Source organism: Oppia nitens, unplaced genomic scaffold (assembly GCF_028296485.1).
Source record: "Oppia nitens isolate AA-2021 unplaced genomic scaffold, nextdenovo-longstitch-racon4-pilon3 scaffold9_pilon_pilon_pilon, whole genome shotgun sequence".
NCBI lineage: Eukaryota > Metazoa > Arthropoda > Arachnida > Sarcoptiformes > Oppiidae > Oppia > Oppia nitens.
Genome location: NW_026533253.1, coordinates 3,067,151 through 3,091,008, shown reverse-complemented (window position 1 = coordinate 3,091,008; position 23,858 = coordinate 3,067,151). Strand labels below are relative to the sequence as shown.

General features: G+C 26.9%; 1 protein-coding gene across 1 annotated transcript; it reads right to left on the bottom strand.

The window, feature by feature from the left end:
* Positions 1-808: 808 nt before the first annotated feature.
* On the bottom strand, positions 809-23,220 carry LOC128964528 (paired box protein Pax-6-like). Its single transcript, XM_054311148.1, has 8 exons — positions 23,208-23,220; positions 12,196-12,352; positions 11,023-11,256; positions 9,442-9,630; positions 5,913-6,107; positions 5,657-5,851; positions 5,274-5,581; positions 809-1,224 (listed from the first exon to the last, which is right to left on the bottom strand). The coding sequence occupies exons 2-8, from the start codon at positions 12,320-12,322 to the stop codon at positions 886-888; spliced, it is 1,587 nt and encodes a 528-aa protein (XP_054167123.1). The 5' UTR covers positions 12,323-12,352; positions 23,208-23,220; the 3' UTR covers positions 809-885.
* Positions 23,221-23,858: the final 638 nt, after the last annotated feature.

Below are 23,858 nucleotides of genomic sequence, written 5' to 3'. Positions count from 1 at the left end.
GTGTTCCCAAAAATGTTTTCAATATAAATGTTTTAGTATATTTTGCACATATTTTTCATATATAAATAAAGACTACAAATTTTATGCAGATATCAATATATATATATATATAGTAAAACGAGAATTTATAGTACAAACATTCACAAAATATTTGAAAAATTAAAAAATATATATATTTAAGTTTATATTACTTTAACATGATTTTAGACTATGTAATACCTGTAATATATAAATATATCAACAAATATAATAAAACAAATAATTAATAAACATTTGATAGTAGTTTTTGATTCAATAAAATTTAATGTTAGTATTTTACATACAAATTTAGAGAGTGATTTTATAGTTATTTTTATTATATAGTCATATAATATATTCTTCTAATTTTATATATTTAATAATAAATATTGCAATAATAATTTATTATTATAGTTATTATTTAATAAAAAATAAGTTTATGCCAGAGTTGACTATTATCATAACTGTCAATCAGTTTTACAATAATAACAATTTCTAATACAATTAGATTACTTTATTGATTATTTTAGTGTATTTTTATTATTGCTATAAATATTTCTAATACAGTGCTTATTATCAAATCAATAGCAATATAATAGAAAAAAATAAGAGAGTAATTAATTCAATTCATTTCTTATTATAATTAAGTTTTATATAAAGTATATTATATTAATAATATGATTAATTAAATAATGATTAATTATTTTTTAAAATAATAATTTAATGATATTTTATATTTAATACAGTACTGTATTTTGTTTAAACAAATTTGTTTGTTTTGTCACTAATTTTAAGCTACAAATTGAATGCAAGTATTGATAAATAGAGTAAATTTGAGGATTAAATAAAAAATTTGTTGTCATTTCTTCATTTGATTTTTTTGAAGGCCGAGTTGTGTCCACCAATTGTAAGACTAGCGCCACCACTAGTGGCGACTGAGGTCAAGTTGTCGACGTGTCTGCGTGTCGGTGACGGTGAGCCATGTGGTGTACCGCTTCGGGAACTATGATTACTGGTCAAAGTGTGGTGTTTGTCCGATGAGATCGTGTCAAACGAGTCACGGGATGCACACGAATCCCTTGAGTCCATGTCAATGGTCGGCGAGTCAGCCGAGTCTCGGGAACCAATCATAGAATACTTTGAACTGTTCGAGTGGGACATCCTCTGGTGTCGGCGCCATTTTGCCCGTCGGTTACTAAACCATACCTAAAATATTAATTTAAAAATTAAATATTTTTTTTTATAAATGATGTAATTATTGAAAACATATGCTTATTATTCATATAATTTCTTTTAGCTTTTTAAACCAAAACTAATTAATGTTTTGATTATTAGATTATATTAGTGTCGCCAGTAATATAAAAACCAAATGCTTTGAGACTATATTAGAGGCGATAGAAAATTATCACTAAATTGTGTCTAAACTTCAAGAGTCAAATCAAATGCATAACAATTCTTTACAAAACCTATAATTTGTTTATGAAATTCAATGTTTTTAATGTATAATCGTTAGCTTTAGTGCACTCTTGTAATGCTATAATTTATATCATATACCGTACATACAAACTATAATATTAACTAAATTATGTTTTTATTTTATTGATATTCAATTGAATGTCATTAAGCGTTTTGTGGTAACCGTTTGCACAAAATGTTAACTATATATATATTTCCCACTCGTTTAATGACATTAATACTGTACAGTATATATAATAGCAATGGCATTAGTATTGAGCTATTAGTTGTGTATGTATTTATAGACACAAAGTCACTGTATATTCATTAAACAAGTTTTTATGGACTCAAAGAGAGAAAGAGAGCACTGGTAGTCAACACTAATGTTTTTGCGGGTAAACGATCTGTTAGTCACACAATCAATGGCTAACAAAAATCAAATCGATTTTATTAATAATTATCATAAAAATATATAAAGTTATATAACTTTTTTTTAATCACACGTTGCTATTATAAACATATTTAAAAACATTCATTAGTTGCAATGCAATGACTTTAGTGTATGTGTTAGTGATAATTATTTACAGAAAAATTGTATTATCATAATAACATAAAAGACAGTTATCATTGTATGTCATATTAAGTTACTGTATATGAGTACATAAAAAGTTAACTTTTTATATTGTATAGGATTAACGTTTTACATAAAAATTATTAAATAATAATAATAATTGTTTTTATGTTTCTATTCCTGTTCTGAACATATTTATATAAAACAGCAACAAATTTAAACAAATAAAATATAATAATATATTGACGTAATTGTAAATAAATGAATTTATTAATTCATTTTTTCAATTAAAAACTAATTAAATAACACAAATGCTGTTAAATATCATGTTTACTAAATTATCATAAATATAAATTTAATTAATTAGCATTAAAAAAATAAATTAAGTAAATGATTAATTTTGTATCTAATTGTTGATATTTTATAACCTATATATTAAATTAATTATTTGTTTTATTATATAAAATGATTACAATTTTAATAATGATTATTATAAAGTAAATAAATCAATTAAATGATCGAACAGAAAAAATATATAAATATATAATTTTTTTTATTAAAATCACATAAAATATGTTATATGAAAATCTTTATATCAATATATATCAGGTATATTAAAATTTCAATTAAAGTGCCGCTAAATTATTTTGTAATACATACTATTACATGAATTGCTAAATGTTAAATATATTATAAATCTATATTATATATATATATATAATATTTTATTTAACAAACAATTTAAGCTAAATTTGAATTTTCATTTCCTTTCATTTCTCTCTCTCTCTCTCTCTCTCTCTCTCTCTCTCTTTCATTCAGTAAATCGATTTTTAATGAAAACTTGAATTTCATTTATTAAATAATAATATAATTATAAATACAAAAGATTGTTGTTGTTATTCATTAATGAAATCTACTTGAAATAAACACGATATCGAATACAAATTTTTGTTGTATATTAAAAGTATAGTATTTATAAATAAATTGCATTAATATTGTATAGAATTAACAATTATTAGAAATTCAAGTAATTTATTCAATCAATAAATACTGCAAACAATGGCTTAATTGAAGAAATATATATTATATGTAGTATTTCAAACAGAAAAATATATATTTTATTAATATATACACACATAAAAAATATGTTTTATATAAAAAGCAAATTATTTGTATTATTATTAAATTTTTTATTTGTCTAATTTTTATGGTGAATGAAATTGCATGAATGGCACCAACAAATAGTTTAGAAGTGAACAAAAAAAAACTAATAATGATTTGTATGTCTACACTATTATTTATATTAAACATATTTATTTTAAATATATATATTGTAGATTAATTTTTTTTTCAAAAATTGATTTGTTTATCTATCATATAACCAATTGCTTACATTTTTATGTGATACCTAAGCAGACACCGGCTGATAGACACACCACACATACAGACACACACACGCGTTGCCATTAAATGCCAAATGAAGAGACACCGATCAGAGAGTGGTAGGTATTGTCGCCCTATCTCTCACTTTGCTAAACAGCAAAAAACATTGAGGGACTGGTATTTTAAGTCTCTTTTGCATAACATTATTGTCACGCAAATGCTATTTTAATAGCAAAATTTATATAACTTGGTATTAGTGTATTATATATTTATTACTAGTATAACAACTCATAACTAGAAACTCAATAATACTGTATTAATCAAAATTACAATAATATCGTAGTTGTAATAATAAAACTGCTATAAAATATATGGCAATTGTCTATATCAGGCAACCTTACTATTGACTGCTTGTGATAGCGAGCTACTGGTGCAATGTTGTAGAAATATTATATATATAAACTTTATTATACACCAACAGTAGTGAACATTTGTGAGCAAACCGACCAACCAATGCATAGCCAATTAATTTGTTAGACTTTGTATTGATTTTGCAATCAATGCTTTTTCATTGCTTCCCATATTTTTATAAATATATATACAATCTATAGATTATAAATATATAACAGAATTATAATTTTTTTCCAATGCATTCATTATTATTACATAATATTTAATATTCTTTTCTTTAATAATGAATTAATAAGTAATAAATTGTCGGCAAAGCAATTGTGCTTTTATTTTGATTATTATTATCAATACTATTACTACAAACAACTACTTTATTATTATTTATTAGTTATGATTGCATAACATTTTTTTGAAGTAATCAAATGACAAACCACTCATTGCCAGTTCATTTGCATCATTCAAATCAATTCAAAGCTTATCATTATTACAATTATTGAAAAAAATCAATTCAATTGGTAACATATATAACATTTTTACTTCAATTCAATGATCATATCGCATGTGATGATCAATTGGGATATTATTTTTCTTTTTATACAATAATACTACTATCGGACTATTATTTTCAAAATAGATTTGTAGTTTAGAAACCTTTATAAATATGCAATTATTTTCACCACATTATAATATACAGTAATCACTATAAGTAAATGTTATATATTAGTAAAATTTACTGTATTTTATAGTACAGATATTTTCTTAGTAAAACAAAATAAATTTATTTACCAAAGTTTTTATGTAAAAATAAAATTAAGTAAAACTTATATTTTATGCATTATTTTACAATACATTGGAGTCTAAATTGAAAATATATTTATAAATATTGTATTACATGTCGTTAGCTTAAAACATGATAAAATAAATTATTGTAAAATAACAAATATATAAATATAAATTATTTTAATAGTCTTTTATAGAAAAATAAAATCTAACTTTTACATGAAATCAATTTTAATAAAAATAAATTTTGTTGTTTTGTTATTATTATTATTTCTTTAGATTTATAATCATTTCAATTCAATTTGATAATCACTAAAATAATGTTATACTATTAATATCATATACTGTATGATATAAAATGATATATAAATAAATTGAATACTATTTTATTGTTTTGTTCTATTAATATCCAATTATAGTATATAAATGGATAATTTTTTTGTTCACTTTATGGTATCGTTAAAAATTATATAAACTATTTATTATCCATTATAATGATAATCATTATTATAATTAAGATTATTAAAAATTAAAAAAAAACACTACAATTTCAATACAATAAATATATTTTTTAAATATGCTAAATATGTGATATTCGTTATCACATTAAATTAATTAATAGAAAACAGTTATATTTGAAGGAACGGTCGCTCACCTGAACTCTGGCCTCAGACAAACTGGTGATCTGTGCGAGTCTTTCTCTTGTAGTAACACATGGATAGTGTGTTCTTTCAAACTCTTCTTCGAGCACTTCCAGCTGTTGGTGTGAAAATGTGGTTCTGTTTCGGCGAAATTTGGCGGAACTAGAGTTGGGATCAAACGTGAGGTGCGGATCAAATGGTAACTGTTGTTGTGACAGTACGGCTGATTGATTACTATGATTAGGTGATGAAGAGTTGCTATGATTACTGCTATGATTGCTATTGTTGTGCTTAATGTCGTCCTTATCTATGTCTCTATCGTCTAAAAGATTTGACACAAACTTCATTGCATTACTTAACTAAATTTATGGCCATATTTTGGTCATTTTGTGCTCACCTCTTGGGCTACTGTTATCCAATTCATCGCGACTATTGTTATGTTGTTGTTGAAGAAGAGCTGCGTGTGTTAGTGGTGTCGGCGGCCAGAAATGTCCGGTCTGTCCGTGTGGGTGCTGGTGTGAGGCCAAAGCTGCGGCAGTGGCAGCTGCAGCCCACGCGGCGTATAGTTGATGGGCGTGTCCTGAGTTGGATCCTATATTAACATACACTATCAGATTAAATCTAATTAATACTATAGTATAATGAATACTGACCGGCATAAGGATGCGGTTGATGTGCTGATGGGTGGTGTGGATGAGGTGCTAAAGGATAGTGTACTGAGGCAGCGGTGGCCGCCGCAGCCAATTGATAATTACGGGCAAACTCAGCGGCCGCGCGTTCGGCCGCTCTATTCCTTAGTATACGATTGATTGATGAGACAGAGGGTGCGGTGCCATTGGTACAGACACCTGGAGATGAAGTGTTTAACAAATTTAATTAACGTTACATATTAATAGACAATCTATTTATTTTAAATTAATTATCGCATTCATTGAATTTGATATCACTTAATGTAATCTCATTTTTGGTACTTATATTCAAAGGCAAACTTTCGTTAAAAGTCTAGTTATTCTCTACGCTCTCTCTCTCTCTCTTTCTCTCTCTCTCTCTCTCTCTTCTCTCTCTCTCTTCTCTCTCTCTCTCTCTCTTCTCTCTCTCTCTCTCTTTCTTTCTTTCTCTTGTCTTTAGATTTAATAATTAATTGCATTAAAACAAAGTTATGCAAAAAATATATTTTCATAAATAGGTTTTTATTTTACTTTATACTAAGTTATATACATTTTTTAAGCTTTACAACTATGAACTAAAAATCAATAATACATTCAGTGGTTTAAGATTTACGCATTTGTGATGTTAGTATCTCTCTTTCTCTCTCTCACAATCACTCACTCACTCACTCACTCACTCACTCACTCACTCACTCACTCACTCACTCACTCACTCACTCACTCACTCACTCACTCACTCACTCACTCACTCACTCACTCACTCTATCTCTCTAGTTTGATGGCAATCATTCACTTTATGTTAATTAAGGTTATCTATTAGATTATGGGTATGACTATAACTAAGAGGTATGGGTGCAACCTCTGATCACTTGCCACCGCTTTATATAATACAATACTGTAGTGTACTGTATATACAATATAGTTATAGATGTAATCTTTAAATTAGATGCTAAAGAATCTGTTAGGAGAAGCGCTCCCTTTACTCGTCAGAAGCCATATATTCGACGGTTTATTTAAGTGACTCTGAAATACCAAAATGTCATATGTTTTTCACTCAAAAGTTAATTAAGTTGTTGTTTGCGTCCGTCGCGCGTAAACCTAAACAAAATCTCAACACAGAAATGACAACCAAAACAAACCTTAAGAGTAATGTGTTTCTTGATTTCACAAAAATAAATATTAAAAAAACGATTTCTACCTCTAAATACCTTTCCGCAAATGTATTGATAACAAGCATATATATAATGCTCTATAATCTGATTATTAAATCAGGTATTTTTGCTCTCTCTCTCCCTTTAAAACAAAAATTTCATACACTTTTCCACTCATTACTTAAGGTTTGCACAATTATCAGTTAAATTCCCAAAATATGTTTCGTATAAATTGCATTAAAAATATTTTTTTTTGTGAAAACCACTGCCCCTACAGGTGTCTCCTCACATACAATCAAAAGGAAAGTCAGAGAAAAATTATGGTATACTCTCATACTTTCATCGAGTGATAAGATTTAGGTCTTAAACGACTCTATAAATCAAATGATGTCGTTGTAAGACATTGACGACAAACGACATTGTTTTGATCACAGGTTAGGCATTTATGGTACGTTAAGCTACAAGAGCTATGATTACTAACAAATATATTTATGGTATGCATTACAATGCAATTACCTGTAATATCGCTAACCATTAATTTTATATTATCACAAAAGTCTTAATTCATACAATTATGAGATGCATTTGTGTTGTCTTTCCTTAATATAATGATTTGCTTCAAACACTGAGCCAAATATAATTTACTATAATATAAAAAATTGTTGATTTCTCTTAATGTTGATATCATTTTACTGTCTTATTATTGTAAATGTGTTGCCGTTTTTGGGTAAACACAATCAAAACGTGAGATTCTAATATCAAGGATAGATAGATATGTGGACAGGGATGGTATGTAACAATTATATACAAGGGAGACGATACATAATATAAGTGGGCAGACATACAAAAAGTCATTAGTATTGTATATCATATATATATATATATATATATATATATATATATATATATATATCTTATATGTGAAAAATTCAAATAAAATGAAAGTTATAGTCAGTGAGTAAAAGTTAAATAAAAAAAAATTGAGTCAATCTTTGAAGTGAATATAAGACGAGTCAAATAATAATACTTTTACATATCATATATCAGAGGAAAAACATTTTTGATTCACTTATATTTGACAATGAATTGAATTATACTATGGATTGCCGGAAACGCCAACACTATAATCAAGTGCTCCGAGGAATACTACCAGAGCTTCCTGTGCTTTCTGTATAAGCAATGATGGTTAGGCACGAGTGAACAGTACAGAAACATATAGAAACATACAAAGACATACAAAAGAGTCACTCAATTGTCTATAACTCTATATATCCCAAGAGATTTATTTATTATATTTCTATTATATTTATTATTACAGAAGCAGTCTGTGATAAACACAAGATTTTTCAATGACTGCCACCGAAAAACAATTCATAGGAAATGAAGTTATATATATCCAGTATATATATATATATATATGTATACTGTAACGTATATAATGCAAACCTGTTGGGTGTGTGTGCGCACAGGTCTTTAATTCAAGCGAGTAATTGTGTTGTCTTGTGGCCAATTTCACACATTACTACCTAAGCCGACCTAAGCATTAGGCTAAGCAATCATTCATTCATATATTCACTCAATCAAGTTACGGTATAAGCCAAAAAACACCCGGTGCTCATTGAAATTGGATATCAAGAATCAATTTTAAAAAAGCTATTTTGTCACAACTGTTATGTTTGTATCATATTATATATAAAATGTTTATAATTTTATACTCATCACTTGTTTAATACGATACACACTTTACATGTCTGTTCACATAAATTTGGGTTTGGATGGTATTTTGGGATAACTTATTTGAAAATAGCATTAATTAATTATATTTAATTAATTCGCACAGCATTTTATAATAGCTATCATTTATTATATACGAGTTATATCTGAAACAGTATAGACTAAAGTATAAGTTATGGTTTATCTGACAATATCTCACAACAAGTTTGTATTTAATAGGGAGAGTCATATACTAGAGAAAGAGAAAAAGAGACGACTATTTTGATTAGTGAGAGATTTATTTGACTTTAAAAGTCACAGAAAATGTGCAAAAATAAAATTATTGCAAAAATAAAGTATAAAATGTTGTCGCAATTTTTTTGAAATAAATTATTTTTATTATGATTTTTTGTTGTTATGTTTCAAATTAATATCATATCACATATATTTCATAGACAAACTAAAACTTAATTATGCCCGAAGCTATATAATAAATCACTTGTCCATTAAGCTATCAGTTAATAATAATAAAAAAACAACGACTAAAAGATAGACAATTGATTGCCATTTAACTGATTCACTAGTCTTTTGACATTATATTTATCAAAAAAGATATTTTCTATGTTATCATAAATTTAAGGGTACATTACCTTCGCTGATGAGTCGTTCCCTGATCTCCCAGGCAAATATAGTCGGGTTCTCACGTTTGTATTGTTCAATTTTGTTGACCACTACAGGTGTGGCCACTTTGGGTTTCGAGCCACCGATCACTGTCGAGTGATTGGGCGATCGGAACAGTGCTGCGGCTGACGCACCACCCGATGCTTCATAATAACGACCTAATCATAAACATAATCATATCTTAACATATAAGTAGTCAGTTATGTCATAAAAAGCTAATACTAAACAATTTATTTGATTATTATTTTGTACACCAATTCTTTACTGTCTTTTGTTATGTTTATTCTGTGCTTTTGTTGTTTTAGGCATTAATTGTATATTTTATTTAACGATTGGTTTGTTAGTCATTTAGCTAAAAGAATCGCTGCTTTGAATATTATAAATCTCACGTATTTGACGAATAAAAGCTTCAATTATTATTTATATTTTTATTGTGTGTATGTGTGTGTGTGTATGTATGTGTGTGTGTGTGTGTGTGTGTGTGTGTGTGTGTGTGTGTGTGTGTGTGTGTGTGTGTGTGTGTGTGTGTGTGTGATTGTGTGTGTTGAGCAATTTTGTAAAGTTTGTAGTCAAAACAAAGTAAAATAATATTAGTATCACTATTATTATTATTATTATGATTAGCATTAGTATTATTATAATTCTCAAACAAAACATTATATAACAAAAAATTCAAAAGAAAAGTATTTAGTTTTGTTAGCAAATGACTTAAAAATTAGAGAAATGCAATAAACAGTGAATTGAAAGGCAAACAAATACAGACACATATAGTGGGCAACACTTAAAAATAGGCATTTCTTTATAAAGATGATCATCACCTGACGTCAAATAAATTTAAATACTTTATATAACTATTTATAAGTTTTATGACAAGTAATGAAAGAGTTGCCAATTATAGTCGCCACATATGTATGTGCCGGATACAGGTGCTATTGTCAGTGCCGACCCAATGCTTAAACTTTATAATCATTATTAAAGTGTTTGAACGTTTTGTTTTATCTAATCTAAGTTAAGTCGTCTATTATATTAAGACAGATATAATTTGCATTTGAATTGCACTATAATTTGTTGTTCAAAATGAATTTCAAAATGATTATACAATATTAATATATTTAAAAAAAAACTGCTATCAATTGTAATGATTAGCCATAGATGTGCTGTCAAACAGAATGATAACTACAAAATAGTTTATATAACAATAGATATTAATATATCATAAATATAATGATAAAAATGATACAAAAGTCATGATTAAGAAGCACACAATATAGTCATATAATAGTAGTAATAGTATTATGAATCTATAATTGGGGAACTGTTAGCAGAAAAACGGAACTCCGCTTTAATAAAAACAAATGAGTAATCATGTAGTCCAAGAACTGTGTCTTATATTAAATATAAATTATATATAATATACAGTATATGAATACACATGTTTTTTTAAATGTGATATCGCTATTAGTTATTGCTATTATTCAGTTATTAATATATATTAGTAATTGACTATTGTGTGTACACAATGTGATAATATGAAGCGATGATGACTTTACCTAATAATTTATTGACAGCTGCCGTTTGAAAAGGTGAAAAGGGACCCATATGTGACATTGCGGCCGGACTTAGCATTGAATGTGGCAGTGGATGACTACTGAGCTGAGAGATGCCCGTCTGCGGGGGCGTACCGTTGCCAACACCACTACCATTGTTGGTGTTGTTGAGGTGATGATGATGCAGATGATGAAGGGGTGATGTGGTGGTTGTCGGTGTCGGCTCACGAGTGCTACCTGTAAATGATTATTACAAAATTATTACAAAATATATAAAATAAATAATATAATAATGTGATAAGTGATGACAATCAGCATCAATAATATGCAATATTACAGTGCAAAATAGCACAACACATATATAATATATCTAAATAAATCAATGATTAAGCGATAATCATTACCGATATTTAGGTTGAATTTATTTTATTATTATTGCTTTTTTATATGTGTTTGCAATGATTTTGTGATTTTATGAGAGCTCTCAATCACACACATACAGGCATTAAGCAAATTGTAATACAATTGAGAACTCAATAGATATTAACAACTTATTTTACATAACCTATAGTATAGACATTAAACATTTGAGATTTAGACTATGTATAAAAACTAAATTAAGTTTTTAATTGTTAAGCGATGAGAAAGTAATTTTTTATTTGTTATAATTATATTTCAAAATGTCATTATATTATTCAATTTGCAAATTTTTTTATACATTGATTATTTTTATTGTTGTGTAAATTTAAACATATTTAATATTTTTATAAATTTCATGTATTTAATGAGTACACCAAAAGTAGAATAAATAACTGCTTATTGTGTAATAATAATAATAATAATAATAATAATAAGTGGTTACAAGAATCAGCTATAATATAAACAATATGTTCAATAATAATTATAATATGATTAATACTATAGTTTATACTAATATATATTTATTTGAAACTCTAATTATATCATTGAAAGTTAATGCTGATAAACAATACAATAAACAAACATTGGATAAACAATTAAATAACTTTTATTTCATTATTTAGTAAAAACATTTGATTTGAATCATATTATAACAATAATTATTTTCTAGATTCATAATAAATAGTATAATATATAATTATATAGGTGTATAATTTTTACTTAAAATATATACATTATATAATAAATGCTAAATACCTGAGTTATTATGTGATGCTATGAGTCCGTCGATATTAAACTTAATTTTTTCATTGTTTTCCAATTTTCCCAATTTTTCTATCTTTTCGATACCAGTTGTCGTCCGAGAGTTTGTCCGCAAATCCATATTTTTGTTGTGTTTGTTGTTTGACACCAACTATAATAACCAACAAAAATATGTCAATGAAAGCTATTCTGTGAATGTTTTTTAAGTGATAAAAGTTTTTTTGGGCACAAAATTATAAGGTTTTGATTTCCGGTTTTTCTCACTATTCGCTATTTATTTGTCTGTCTATTTGAAACAAAATTATCACAACTCCGGAAAGGAAATCTTTTTTGCACAACCATTCATATATAGTAACAGTAATAATAATAATAATAATAATATCATCGCACAGCCATCCTTGGTTAGTGTCAGTCAGTCAGTCAGTAAGATTGGAGGACAGTTGGACGTGTAATAAGTGAGTTTCACATTACTTAAGATACCCTTGTCATAGATAGGAATAGGAAATCTATTTGATCTAATAATGAGCTATAATATACTGTACTTTTCATACCTTTCCTTTCAGACAAATATATGAAATGTTTGATAAAACTATGTCAGAGACATGCGCTCCAAAATTGCACAGTTATCTTATAAGATGATTGTATATAAATTTAATACTATTTTGATGTTTTAAAGTAACAACTTTCTCTTTTCATTGAGTCTAATCTCAAGACATGTGATAATCATAAAATGACACGAATTGTGGCAATAATATCATATTAATAGCAAAACCTGTGAAACTATTGACTCAGTGAATGTCCAACAATACAATGTGTTATTTCAAATCCTAAATATAATTTATATAAAATTATATGTATTTTCTGTATAATAATATTGTATATACAAATTATTTTTTGGCAAATTTTTACCAAAAATATAAAATTGCTGTCTTAGTCTATAGGATATGTGACTAGTTGTGGTGCACCTGGCAATCAAACGGTGCTAACCTTCACTTTTCACAACTTATTTGTTGTCTGCATAATGTGTTGGCTGACACACAATATACTACAATAATTGTAACATTTAATCCAAGCATATTCACATTTATATATACAATATATATTGTATATATATATATATATGATACCATGGATATTTAGTTATAATAGCCGATATGTTTGAATAAATTATGATATGTAAATTACACACACTCTGTAAAGTAATTTACAACTACACTAATTATTACTTAAATTTATAATAAAACAAAAAACAACTGAAAATAACTCAATTCATAAGTGCCGACAAATGATGAGCTAATGAATAATTAAAATTCAGTTAAACAACAATTTTAAAGGCAATTTGAAACCTTAATTGTCGGACAAAACGCTAATTACTTGAGGCATAAATTGATTTTCATTTTTTGGACACATTTTCATTGTCATTATGATTTACTAAATGATTAAATTCACTAAACATACAGTAGTAAACAATTTTACACAAATGTATTATACAAATTTATAATATCTATTTCTATATATTCAAATGTTGGGAATTTAGTTTGCAAAATAAGTGAGAAAGAGTGGGAAACAAATTTATGTGTTTATTATTAAACTTTTGTTATTATTATAATTATATACTAGAGATGAGTACACACATAGAAAGATAGAGAAAACAACAAACTTTTTATTTTATTGTAAATTTGTTTTACAAAATATTAAAAACTAAATTTGGTTGTAATTGTTGAGCAAAACAAAAGTTTTTGTATTATTCAGTCAGATGTGTGTGTAGTGAAAGACAGGTAAATAATAATAATAAATATAAATAATAATAAATTTGAATCCTCCCCTTTAAAATTAATAACAGGGTTGTTTTAAACACTTATCATTTAAAATATAGTATATAACGTATAAAAATTAGTTTGCTTTTGAAATATTTTATTTTAAGTGCAAATATGTGCTCCATATACTGTATATTAACTTTCATTATATTTTATAGTATATTTGGTCTCATAATTCATGACTAAACCTCATCACCATTTGATGATCCGTTAATAAAATCGACCAAAACTTGGCTCCGGATATGATTTTTACACCGATTATTGTTCTGCACTAACTATATATTACATGTATATACTGTATATACAAATATATAAAAATGGCATACATATACAGTATGTCTATGAAGTGTAGCATTTTTATCATTATATCATATGATTATGGCTCAGGAATTATAGTTATGATTATAGTATATATAAACGTATGATTCTCTGAATATATAATAGTATTGTATTAAATAAAGAGGTCTCACAACTGAAAAATAGTTGCGATTGTGTCGTTCAGCAACTAATTTATGTTTCATTACCGGCGCTCAGGAAATGCCACTAAAATATAAATAAAAGAAATGCCACTGACATGTATATGACTGGTATATATATATATATAATAATAATAATAATAATAATAATAATAATAAAAATAATATTTAAAAAGTGAAAAAACATTGTTCGCCTCCAAAATGTCTTTTATATTAAAGCATTTTTTAGAAGTTAAACATTAAATCATAGCTTTAATAATAGACAATTTACTATTACTATAAAACAACTACTACTAAAAGCGCTTATATTTGATATGTTTTTAAATATTTAATATTGTAGTTTATGCTTTATATTTATTGTTTTGTTTGTTAAGCCCATTAAAACATTCACATATATACAAAACATAGTGTGTTCACATAATATTATAATTGTGGAGAAAAAGCATTAAAATATTATTTATAATACAGTATATGATTTTGTTTAATAATATTATATTAGTAGTGATATAAATGCATTAAAAGTGGATATTAAATTTTCCAAACAAAAAATAAAACACTATTAAAATCAATGGAAAGTTAGTTAACATTTGCTTTTTGGAAAAAATACTGTTGACTAAAAGCAAATAAAAAAATATATTTATAATTAATTTAATGTAAAATGATATGCAAAAATAAATGAAAATACTTTATAAAAATACAATATATTATTTGTTGCTTAATTACAACTGAAAGCTGAATTATAAGCAATTTATTAATTAAATGTTGTATTAGACAATTTATAAATTAATTAAATGATTTTTATTACTGATAATTATTAATGTATGTATTTGCATATGTGTTGTTACTATTATTATTAATAGTCAATGTTTGGTCAGCCAGTCGTCTAAATAGATACACATATGCTTGTAATGCAATATCATGTTAAAGAGGAACCCTAACATACATAAGCGCATGATATAACCATTTAATGATCGCACCGGGAGAATAGGAAATTATACACATATGTACACAATGACTATTTAGTTTTATAGACTAATTAATTAGATAATTTAAATGCATATTTGTTTGAGTGCTGAGTAATATGTAATGGACTGTTGTTATGAACAAACAGCTGGCAAAATATGATACAAAACTGTTTGTTTCGTAAAACAAACTGATTTTTTTGACAACTGCTACCAGAAAAAAGACATTAAATTTGTTGGTGTGATTAGTCTTTAATTTGTTTATAGATGCGCTCACACACACAGTAATTTCAAGTCTTATTTATACAGTATATAAATTTTATATATATCTTAGAGAGAGAGAGAGAGAGAGAGAGAGAGAGAGAGAGAGAGAGAGAGAGAGAGAGAGAGAGAGAGCTAAGTCATCAAACAAAATAAAAGAGAAAGAATAAATAGCAAGAAATGATAGTCACCTGTAAAATGATAGGATGTGCTTAACTATGAAATAAAAAAAAGTTAGGCAATTGTGATATGCATTAGTAGTGCTAACCGTCTAAATGAGCTACACTTTTGCATCTCCTAATAGACATATAGACACACATGTATATGATATAACAATTTGATGCAACCGTGCACTCGAAGCAAACATTAATGTATATAATATATATAAAAAGTCTCTTACATTAAATGTAACGCTTTGGGGCAATAAATCATTGCATTTTGCATTCAAATTGTCGACTCTTTTTTTAAAGGGCCCGCCGGGCAATGCTATACAAAAGTCACGGCGCCGGCCATCCATTCCATACTAATAATCAATTGTCGCCATATTATGGGTGAAGATATAGCATACCTGTGCGCACACATACTAATACATGAAAGCGGGTGACAACTCTTAATTAAAATCACATTCTCATTGAATATTTGCATAATATGTATATAATATTATACCTGTATTTTGTTTGTAGCCAAACGTCGGCTCATATTATTCAATATAATATACTATTATATATACAGGTATAAAATATCTATAATATAATATATTATATATAAATATATTATTGTCTCTATGTATACAAACATCAGATATGCTTAATATATATTTTTCATTATTATGCTAACATATGTTTACGCAATGTTTAATAAGATTTGTTGAACTATTGGCCTCAACATTGCGTGTCATAATTTTTGGACTTTTAATTAAAATGATTGACAAATTACTTGTTACTTGAGTGTGGAGTGTTAGGTATCGACACTCCAAAAACATTAATGCCATATAAAAAAAGATTAGATAATTTGCTAATAAATTGAGAAATTGATTGAGAATTTTATTGTACAATGAATTACATTATAAAATATTTTGTCTGTTTGTAGATTGAGAGAGACTAGAGGTATGATGAGAGTCGGCACAGGTATGACTATATCTTTTCAAATGCTTTGGTACATACAGTATATAAATATAAGTTTTATATTTCATTAAGTAGTTTATAGCAAAGTTTTTAATACAATCAAACAAGTAATGTGTATTTGAATGATAATAACAACAATACGATTGTATGTTAGGGTATATATTAGTGATTACGAGAAGAGGGGAAGTCAACAGAATTTGATTGACGAATGACTTTATGGCGAGAAATAGTTATATAAAAGTCTACTTGTGCTGCACCCATACCTGTGCTGATCAGTCAGGCTCTGACTTTAATATTGCCATAACATATCATAGATTAGTCTAAATAATAGTGATGTGAAAAATCTAACTTTTGAGCTCATTATAAAAAACTATATGTTGTTATTATTATGAATTATAATTATAATCAACAAAAATATTATATAATATATTAAATGCAAGTTTTCAACTCAAAGATCTTAAACAATTCAAAAGTCTATGAATTGGTGAACAGTATTAACACAACATAACATCTCTCAAACACATCAGCACTCAAACCAAAAAAGCAAACTTTAATATCAATATATCAATCAATTTGGTTGCCATTGATTGCCACTCGAGAAATGCAATTAGACTTAATTATTGGCAAATTATCTGTTTTGCTCTCAATTTTTCTCTTCAATCGTCAATCAAATGGCTTTCATTGAACAACTAAAAAACCATTGCTTCTTATAGTCCACTCTTATCTCGCAATAAGTAATATAAACTCAATCATCGGCTACAATGTCTAATCAAATAGTGATTTGATTTTTAATAATAATTATAATATGAAAAATATTGTTTAGTATTTTAAGCGTTCACTGACTGCTTGAGTGTGTATTTTATTAACTTATTTGACTAAAAAATTAAACTATCATTTATTTTGTTTCCTAAACAAACATCAAATATGTTAAGTTCACATAACATGATAACAATGTTAAAGGCAATGATTGAGTGACATTTGGGTTTCACACAAACTTTAGATTTTGCAAAATTGATTATACACTATAAAAATCAATGAGTTTTTTATTATTATATAATCATATCATATAATATAGTTAAAAATATTTAACATTATTATTAGTTTACGATAAATTTCATCGCCAAAAATGTCAAAAATTTTCTAATGTGTTTAATCTTGAAATTTTGAAAACTTGTATCTTATATTAAAAAGTCTCAATTTTCAAATGCTATAATTAAGAAAATGTGCATGGTGATCTAGTGGTAGTGGTGCCACTTTTCAAATACGTTTATTTCTATATACTGTAATTTAAGGTCGAAATGCATTTTGACAAAAACCTTGATTTAATATTTAATCAAATTGTTGAGTCAGTAATCATTTTTTTGTTGGTAGTCTCGTCTCGTTTAGTCAACTCTTATCAATTCAAATGATTTAGCACTCAATCTCAGAGGAAATATATAATAAATATATTGAAAAACAAAAAAGTATATATATATGACTTATGTGTGTATGTGTGTGTGAGAGAGAGAGAGAGAGAGAGAGAGAGAGATAGAGAGAATAATTGGACAAAATGTGATTTCTTATGACATACCATAAAGTGAATGATATGAATTCAAAAAACAACAAAAAAGTAGTTTCAATAAAAAATACATCAAATATTATATCAATCTTTTTCATTAATAGTTTTCAGTCTCACATTCAAATAAAAACCACATACTATTATATATTTTTTACACATAGAATATATCATAAACTATTGATGATATTTATTATCATATTTTTACATTATAAATAGTTTTATATTGTATATTCAAAATGAAAAATAACAATTTATAACAATAATTTTGTTGCTTTTCTTTTGTATTAAGTTTGTGAACACTTTGCAAGGAAATACCTGTTGAGAGAAAGAGAGAGAGAGAGAGAGAGAGAGTATTTGTGTGTGAGTGTGAGTGTATTGTCTAACAGTGCTCTCTCTTTCTCTCTCTCTCTCTCTCTTTCTCTTTCTCCTCTTTTAGTATAAGTATTGCATATTTTCACAAATTGGTCTTCAAAATAGTGTTTTTTTATTTACAAGCCATTTCAATAACAGGTATGATATATCATAAACATATATGAGTTGCTTATAAGTAATATAATGTCTATTAAGTAATGCTCTGCTACTTGAATAGCCTATAATAAACTATACTAAAGTATAGGTTTTGATGTTGTGATGAATAACCTGTGAAAATAAGCAGTCATTGGATATATGATGAGCACAATTGACTTGAGAGAGAGAGAGAGAGAGAGAGAGAGAGTAAGTGAGAGAGAGAGAGAGGAGATGCTCACCTCATTTAGTGTACACGTCTTATATATTTTTGTGAAATTCAAAATAAAGCCTTTATTTAAGTTAACATTTGCTAAACAATAATTTCAATATTTTTAGAGACTAATATATTTTTGATTGTGGTTATAGTTATTGGAAATAAAATATATATCAATACCATAATTAAAGAGTACTTCACGTCAGTGATTGACAGACAAATAAAATCCGAGTCATAATAGGGTGAGAAAGCATTCAATATCTATAGTTATAACTATTGGTACTTACAGTACAATATATTGTATATACAGCAATAAATTGGGGGAACAGTTGGCCACTTGTTTGACATAAATAATATTATAATTTAATTTAATGCTATAATTTAGTGCTTTCGATATGAGAGTGGCATTAGATATCTGATGGCAAATAATGAGAAAGAAAGAAAGAGAGAGGAAAAAAATTGTATAATAGTAGGACAGAGAGGTATAAACAGAGAATTATAAGGAGAGAGAGAGGGAGAGAGAGAGAGAGAGAGAGAGAGAGAGAGAGAGAGAGAGAGAGAGAGTCAGACATACAAACAAATAAATAGAAAAAAGTGAAACAAATGTTAAGAAATGTATCAATAATAGTGTATTGCATTGGTATTGGCATTAAGTTTGTGTATGTGTTCACTCATAAACTGCTAATTTTTGGGAAATGCATATTTCATTCACCAGTAGCCATAGATTTTGTGACACACATATAGTATATTTATTGGTAATCTATGGTTAAAGTGCACAGTTTGGTAACCCACCCGTTGCGATACCCAACTGTTTATCTCACAGAATGCACTTAACCCCTGACACCCATCCGAATACCACTTAATATATAAAACATTTAAATGTATTTATATATTGCAAAAAATGCCAATTGATTTGTGAGAAAGAGAAAGCACTCATTGGCCTCAAAATCAATTGGCAATAAACTACAGGTGCCGTTGTATTTCACATATACATCATTTAATAATAGCTAATAAATTATAGATATTTTGAATAAATTAAATATATAAATATATATATTGTATGTGTGTGTGTATGTGTGTATCTTGATGTCTTGAATAATATTATTTGTATATGTGCTTCAATCAACAACATAATTAAAAAATAATATAATATTTTTTTATACAATTCAGTACAAGTAATAAAATTATTAAAATATATTTTCAAAAAGTGAGAAAAATTAAATTTTAATCACATATTGTTTTGCTGTAACAAAAACAAATTCACGTTTTATATGCTATCAAATTAATATTTCAATAATAATAAAACTAATAATTAAAAAGAAAGAGAGAAATCAATGCGAATATAAAGCTTTGTCTCATAATTTCAATTTTTGTTTAAATTTAAGCATTTTGTGTAATAAAACATTTAATAGTTATTACTTTTTAATAATAATATTTTGTATAATTATTAGATATATGTTAAGATATTATTGTTAGTAATGGGTGTATTGGCCATAATGAATAACCTGGTCAATTTATTGTGCATGATCAAACAATAATGGCTTTAAATCAGCCGCTTTCACATTAATTATCAATTAATGTAAATTTGTATATAAAAAACTTATATAAATAAATTTATAGATACAGAGCCCACCCACACATTGATTTGCAATAATTTTATAATTAATTTGTGGGCAATTTATCGCGTGATTGCTATGGAGGCGAACAAGTATTGCCCATACAATTAATGTTTAGATAGTCAAGTGGTGGTGTTTGGAGGGATGTGCCGTATGGTTGTACTTATAGTGATCCCGGACACAAGTGCGCAAACTTCTATAATATTGCGATAGCCCTGTGCGGCAAACAACTTATTTCTGTGAATCACTGATTGTAATCCATGACTAAATCCAAATTAAATAATACAATAATAAAGTAATTATACCAACACTACACTCACAATGTATTAATATAAACGGCAATAGTATTAGAGTATTTCAATAGTATATAATATTGAATGAGAGGATGTAATGAAAAAATTAATTAACAAAAGGTTTAGTTCAGAGAAGGCTTTTATTCAATGGTTCAGCCGTTTCTTCATTTGTAACTATTATATAACTTATATATATATATTTCGGTATTTTATAATTATAAACAGACAAGTTTTGAGAGAGAGAGAGAGAGAGAGAGAGAGAGAGAGAGAGAGAGAGAGAGAGAGAGAGAGAGAGCTATAAGGTCAGACTAATTCATAAGATTTTTATTTTGAATTAAATAAGCGAAGTGCGAAAAATTGTATATATCTTTGTATCGTTTCATGGATTTAATCGGGAATTTATAATTAACTTATTTGTAAAACAAATGCCTGAACTTTTCACAAAAAACATATTAGACTACATATAAAATATTTTATTTTTACATTCAGTTAAACTTTATATACTAAATATATTTTATTACATTATTATTGCAATTGTTGTTTTTATTGTTGTTTTGTGTTGTTCTCATTCAATTGGTGTTCAAACTTCAAATTAAAATAAAATATATAATGTTTTTTATTTGTTAGCACAACAGAGAACACATTATACATTATATACACATACCATTCCCCAGCAATCAATGGCAATGCCGGTGCAATTGCGGGCAGGAATGCTCAGAGCTTTTCAATTACAGATATTCAATGATAACAAAATATAATACATAATAAATAGTGAATGAATGGCTAAGAGAGAAAAATCATTTTATAATGAGTTCACTTAATACTAAGTATATACACTATACACCTATAATAGCCACACATACAAGTGTTATTAAGAGAGAGAGAGAGAGAGAGAGAGAGAGAGAGAGAGAGAGAGAATTGATAGAAGAGAGCAAACAATTTTCGGCAATTGATTTGCCATTCAATTGTTATCTACGGATCAAAACCGAGTGATTAATTATATTTGAAAACAAATTGTGTGCAACACTTCTAAGGCTTGTGTAGTTTGAAAGTTAGCACTAAAAACTATGTATGTTATATAAATCAGAGCTCATCCAATATACACATATATACACAATAAGCACTGGGCTTTATTATGATCATATTATGCCATAACAAGTGCACATATAAAAAAAGACTATTATCGGAGTTATGTATGTTTGCTCTTCAATCAAAAATCAAGGCAATTGTCTGCCAGAATCAATGAGGGTGGCCAATAGTTACCGGTGCTGCATTAGATCCACAAGTAGTAGACCCACAAAAAACACATAAGCAATCATTGATGGTTTGTGTGAAGCATTTTTTTGCTGCATCCCTATCCCTATTTCGCAATTTCGGCGCTTAATCACAAAAACCATACATACATATAATATAAATAATAATTTCTATGATGTGATCAATGCTTACATCAAATATAAAATAACATGTGTTTTCTTAAGTGCTGTTTGATTGACATGTAATTTGTTCAATAGTTTTTCAATCCATAAGTTTCTCCATTGGTGGTCGCAATTTGCGATATGAATCGCGCACTAGATATCAATGTGCCATCGCACAGGTATCTTAGCTCAGTTATGTGTAAGCTTAGGGTCTCAAATGCAAACACCACTGTGCAGACAACAAAACTCTTAATTGCATTTATAAATTGAAATATAAAAATATATAACAAAAGTTCACTATTGTATTGTATAACAATTTCTAACAAATAATGGCAAATATTTAAATTATTTTTTTAGTTAAAATTGGTGGACATAATCAAAAATTTATATAACAAAACTATGTCTATAATATCTCTATATTATAAATTATAAGATCATATTTATATGCAAACAATTTGCATACATTTAAAGATTTTTCATTATAGTTTTAAATAAATTTTACAAAAGTAAATTAAATACATTATATTGCAATTTAAAAGAAATAAATTTTTTAAATTGCGTTATAAACAAAAGTAAAATAATAATTACATTACTATTAATAATAAAGTAATTTGAAATATTTGAAAAGTTACTCATTTGTATTTAGATTCAAACATGAGTTAACTTCATTAAAAAAACTTTTACGAGACAATCAATAAAAAATAGTCTAATATAGTGTTAAAAATAATAATAAAAATAAAGTTATATTTAACTATAAGCTTACCTTTGATTCAGTGGTTTATGGGTTGACTAATGATTGCTTTATGTATAGTGTGTTTACTAGTGTTGTTGTTGGCGTTGGTTTCAAAGTAATAACAATTTAATCGATTGGTTGTCGCGTAATATTATAGTGAAAAAACAGAGACCCGTTTGTCGCCTCAATATATCTAATAAACAGTGAGCGACCACTTGTGCTAATGTAAGCCCATTGAAAGCCCAATCTCTCTCCCAGTGCTCCTCTCGTTATTCACATAATAGTTGTCCAATAAGACTGCCAGTGCTATAGAGCATGAGCGTCAATACCAACTAAAAAGGCAACTCTAGCTTGACTTGCGACTGGAGTTTGGCTAACATTGCTCGACAATGTAATCATAATTTTCACATATACTTCAATACACTTATTATTATTATTATTATTATTATATTAACTTATTTTTTTATTATAAATAATATATTAATACATATTTTATATATACATGACGTTTGTCACGAAATGATTAAATTTGATCGACACTCTTTAGTCAACTTCCCCTCTCTCTCTCATACCATTCCCTCAAATCTCCATATAATCTCAATTTAGCAAAAAAATGATCAAATTATAAAAGTGAATGTGCTTGTTTGTCACCAGTCAATAAGCTATAGTTGTTTATAATAA

Excerpts from the sequence above, each read along its gene's own strand:
- LOC128964528 (XM_054311148.1), bottom strand. The coding sequence starts at position 12,322 with ATGGATTTGCGGACAAACTCTCGGACGACAACTGGTATCGAAAAGATA. Across the intron at positions 5,582-5,656 it reads GGATAACAGTAGCCCAAGAG|ACGATAGAGACATAGATAAG; the intron begins GTGAGCACAAAA and ends CAAATCTTTTAG. Across the intron at positions 1,225-5,273 it reads TGTCTGAGGCCAGAGTTCAG|GTATGGTTTAGTAACCGACG; the intron begins GTGAGCGACCGT and ends TTAATATTTTAG.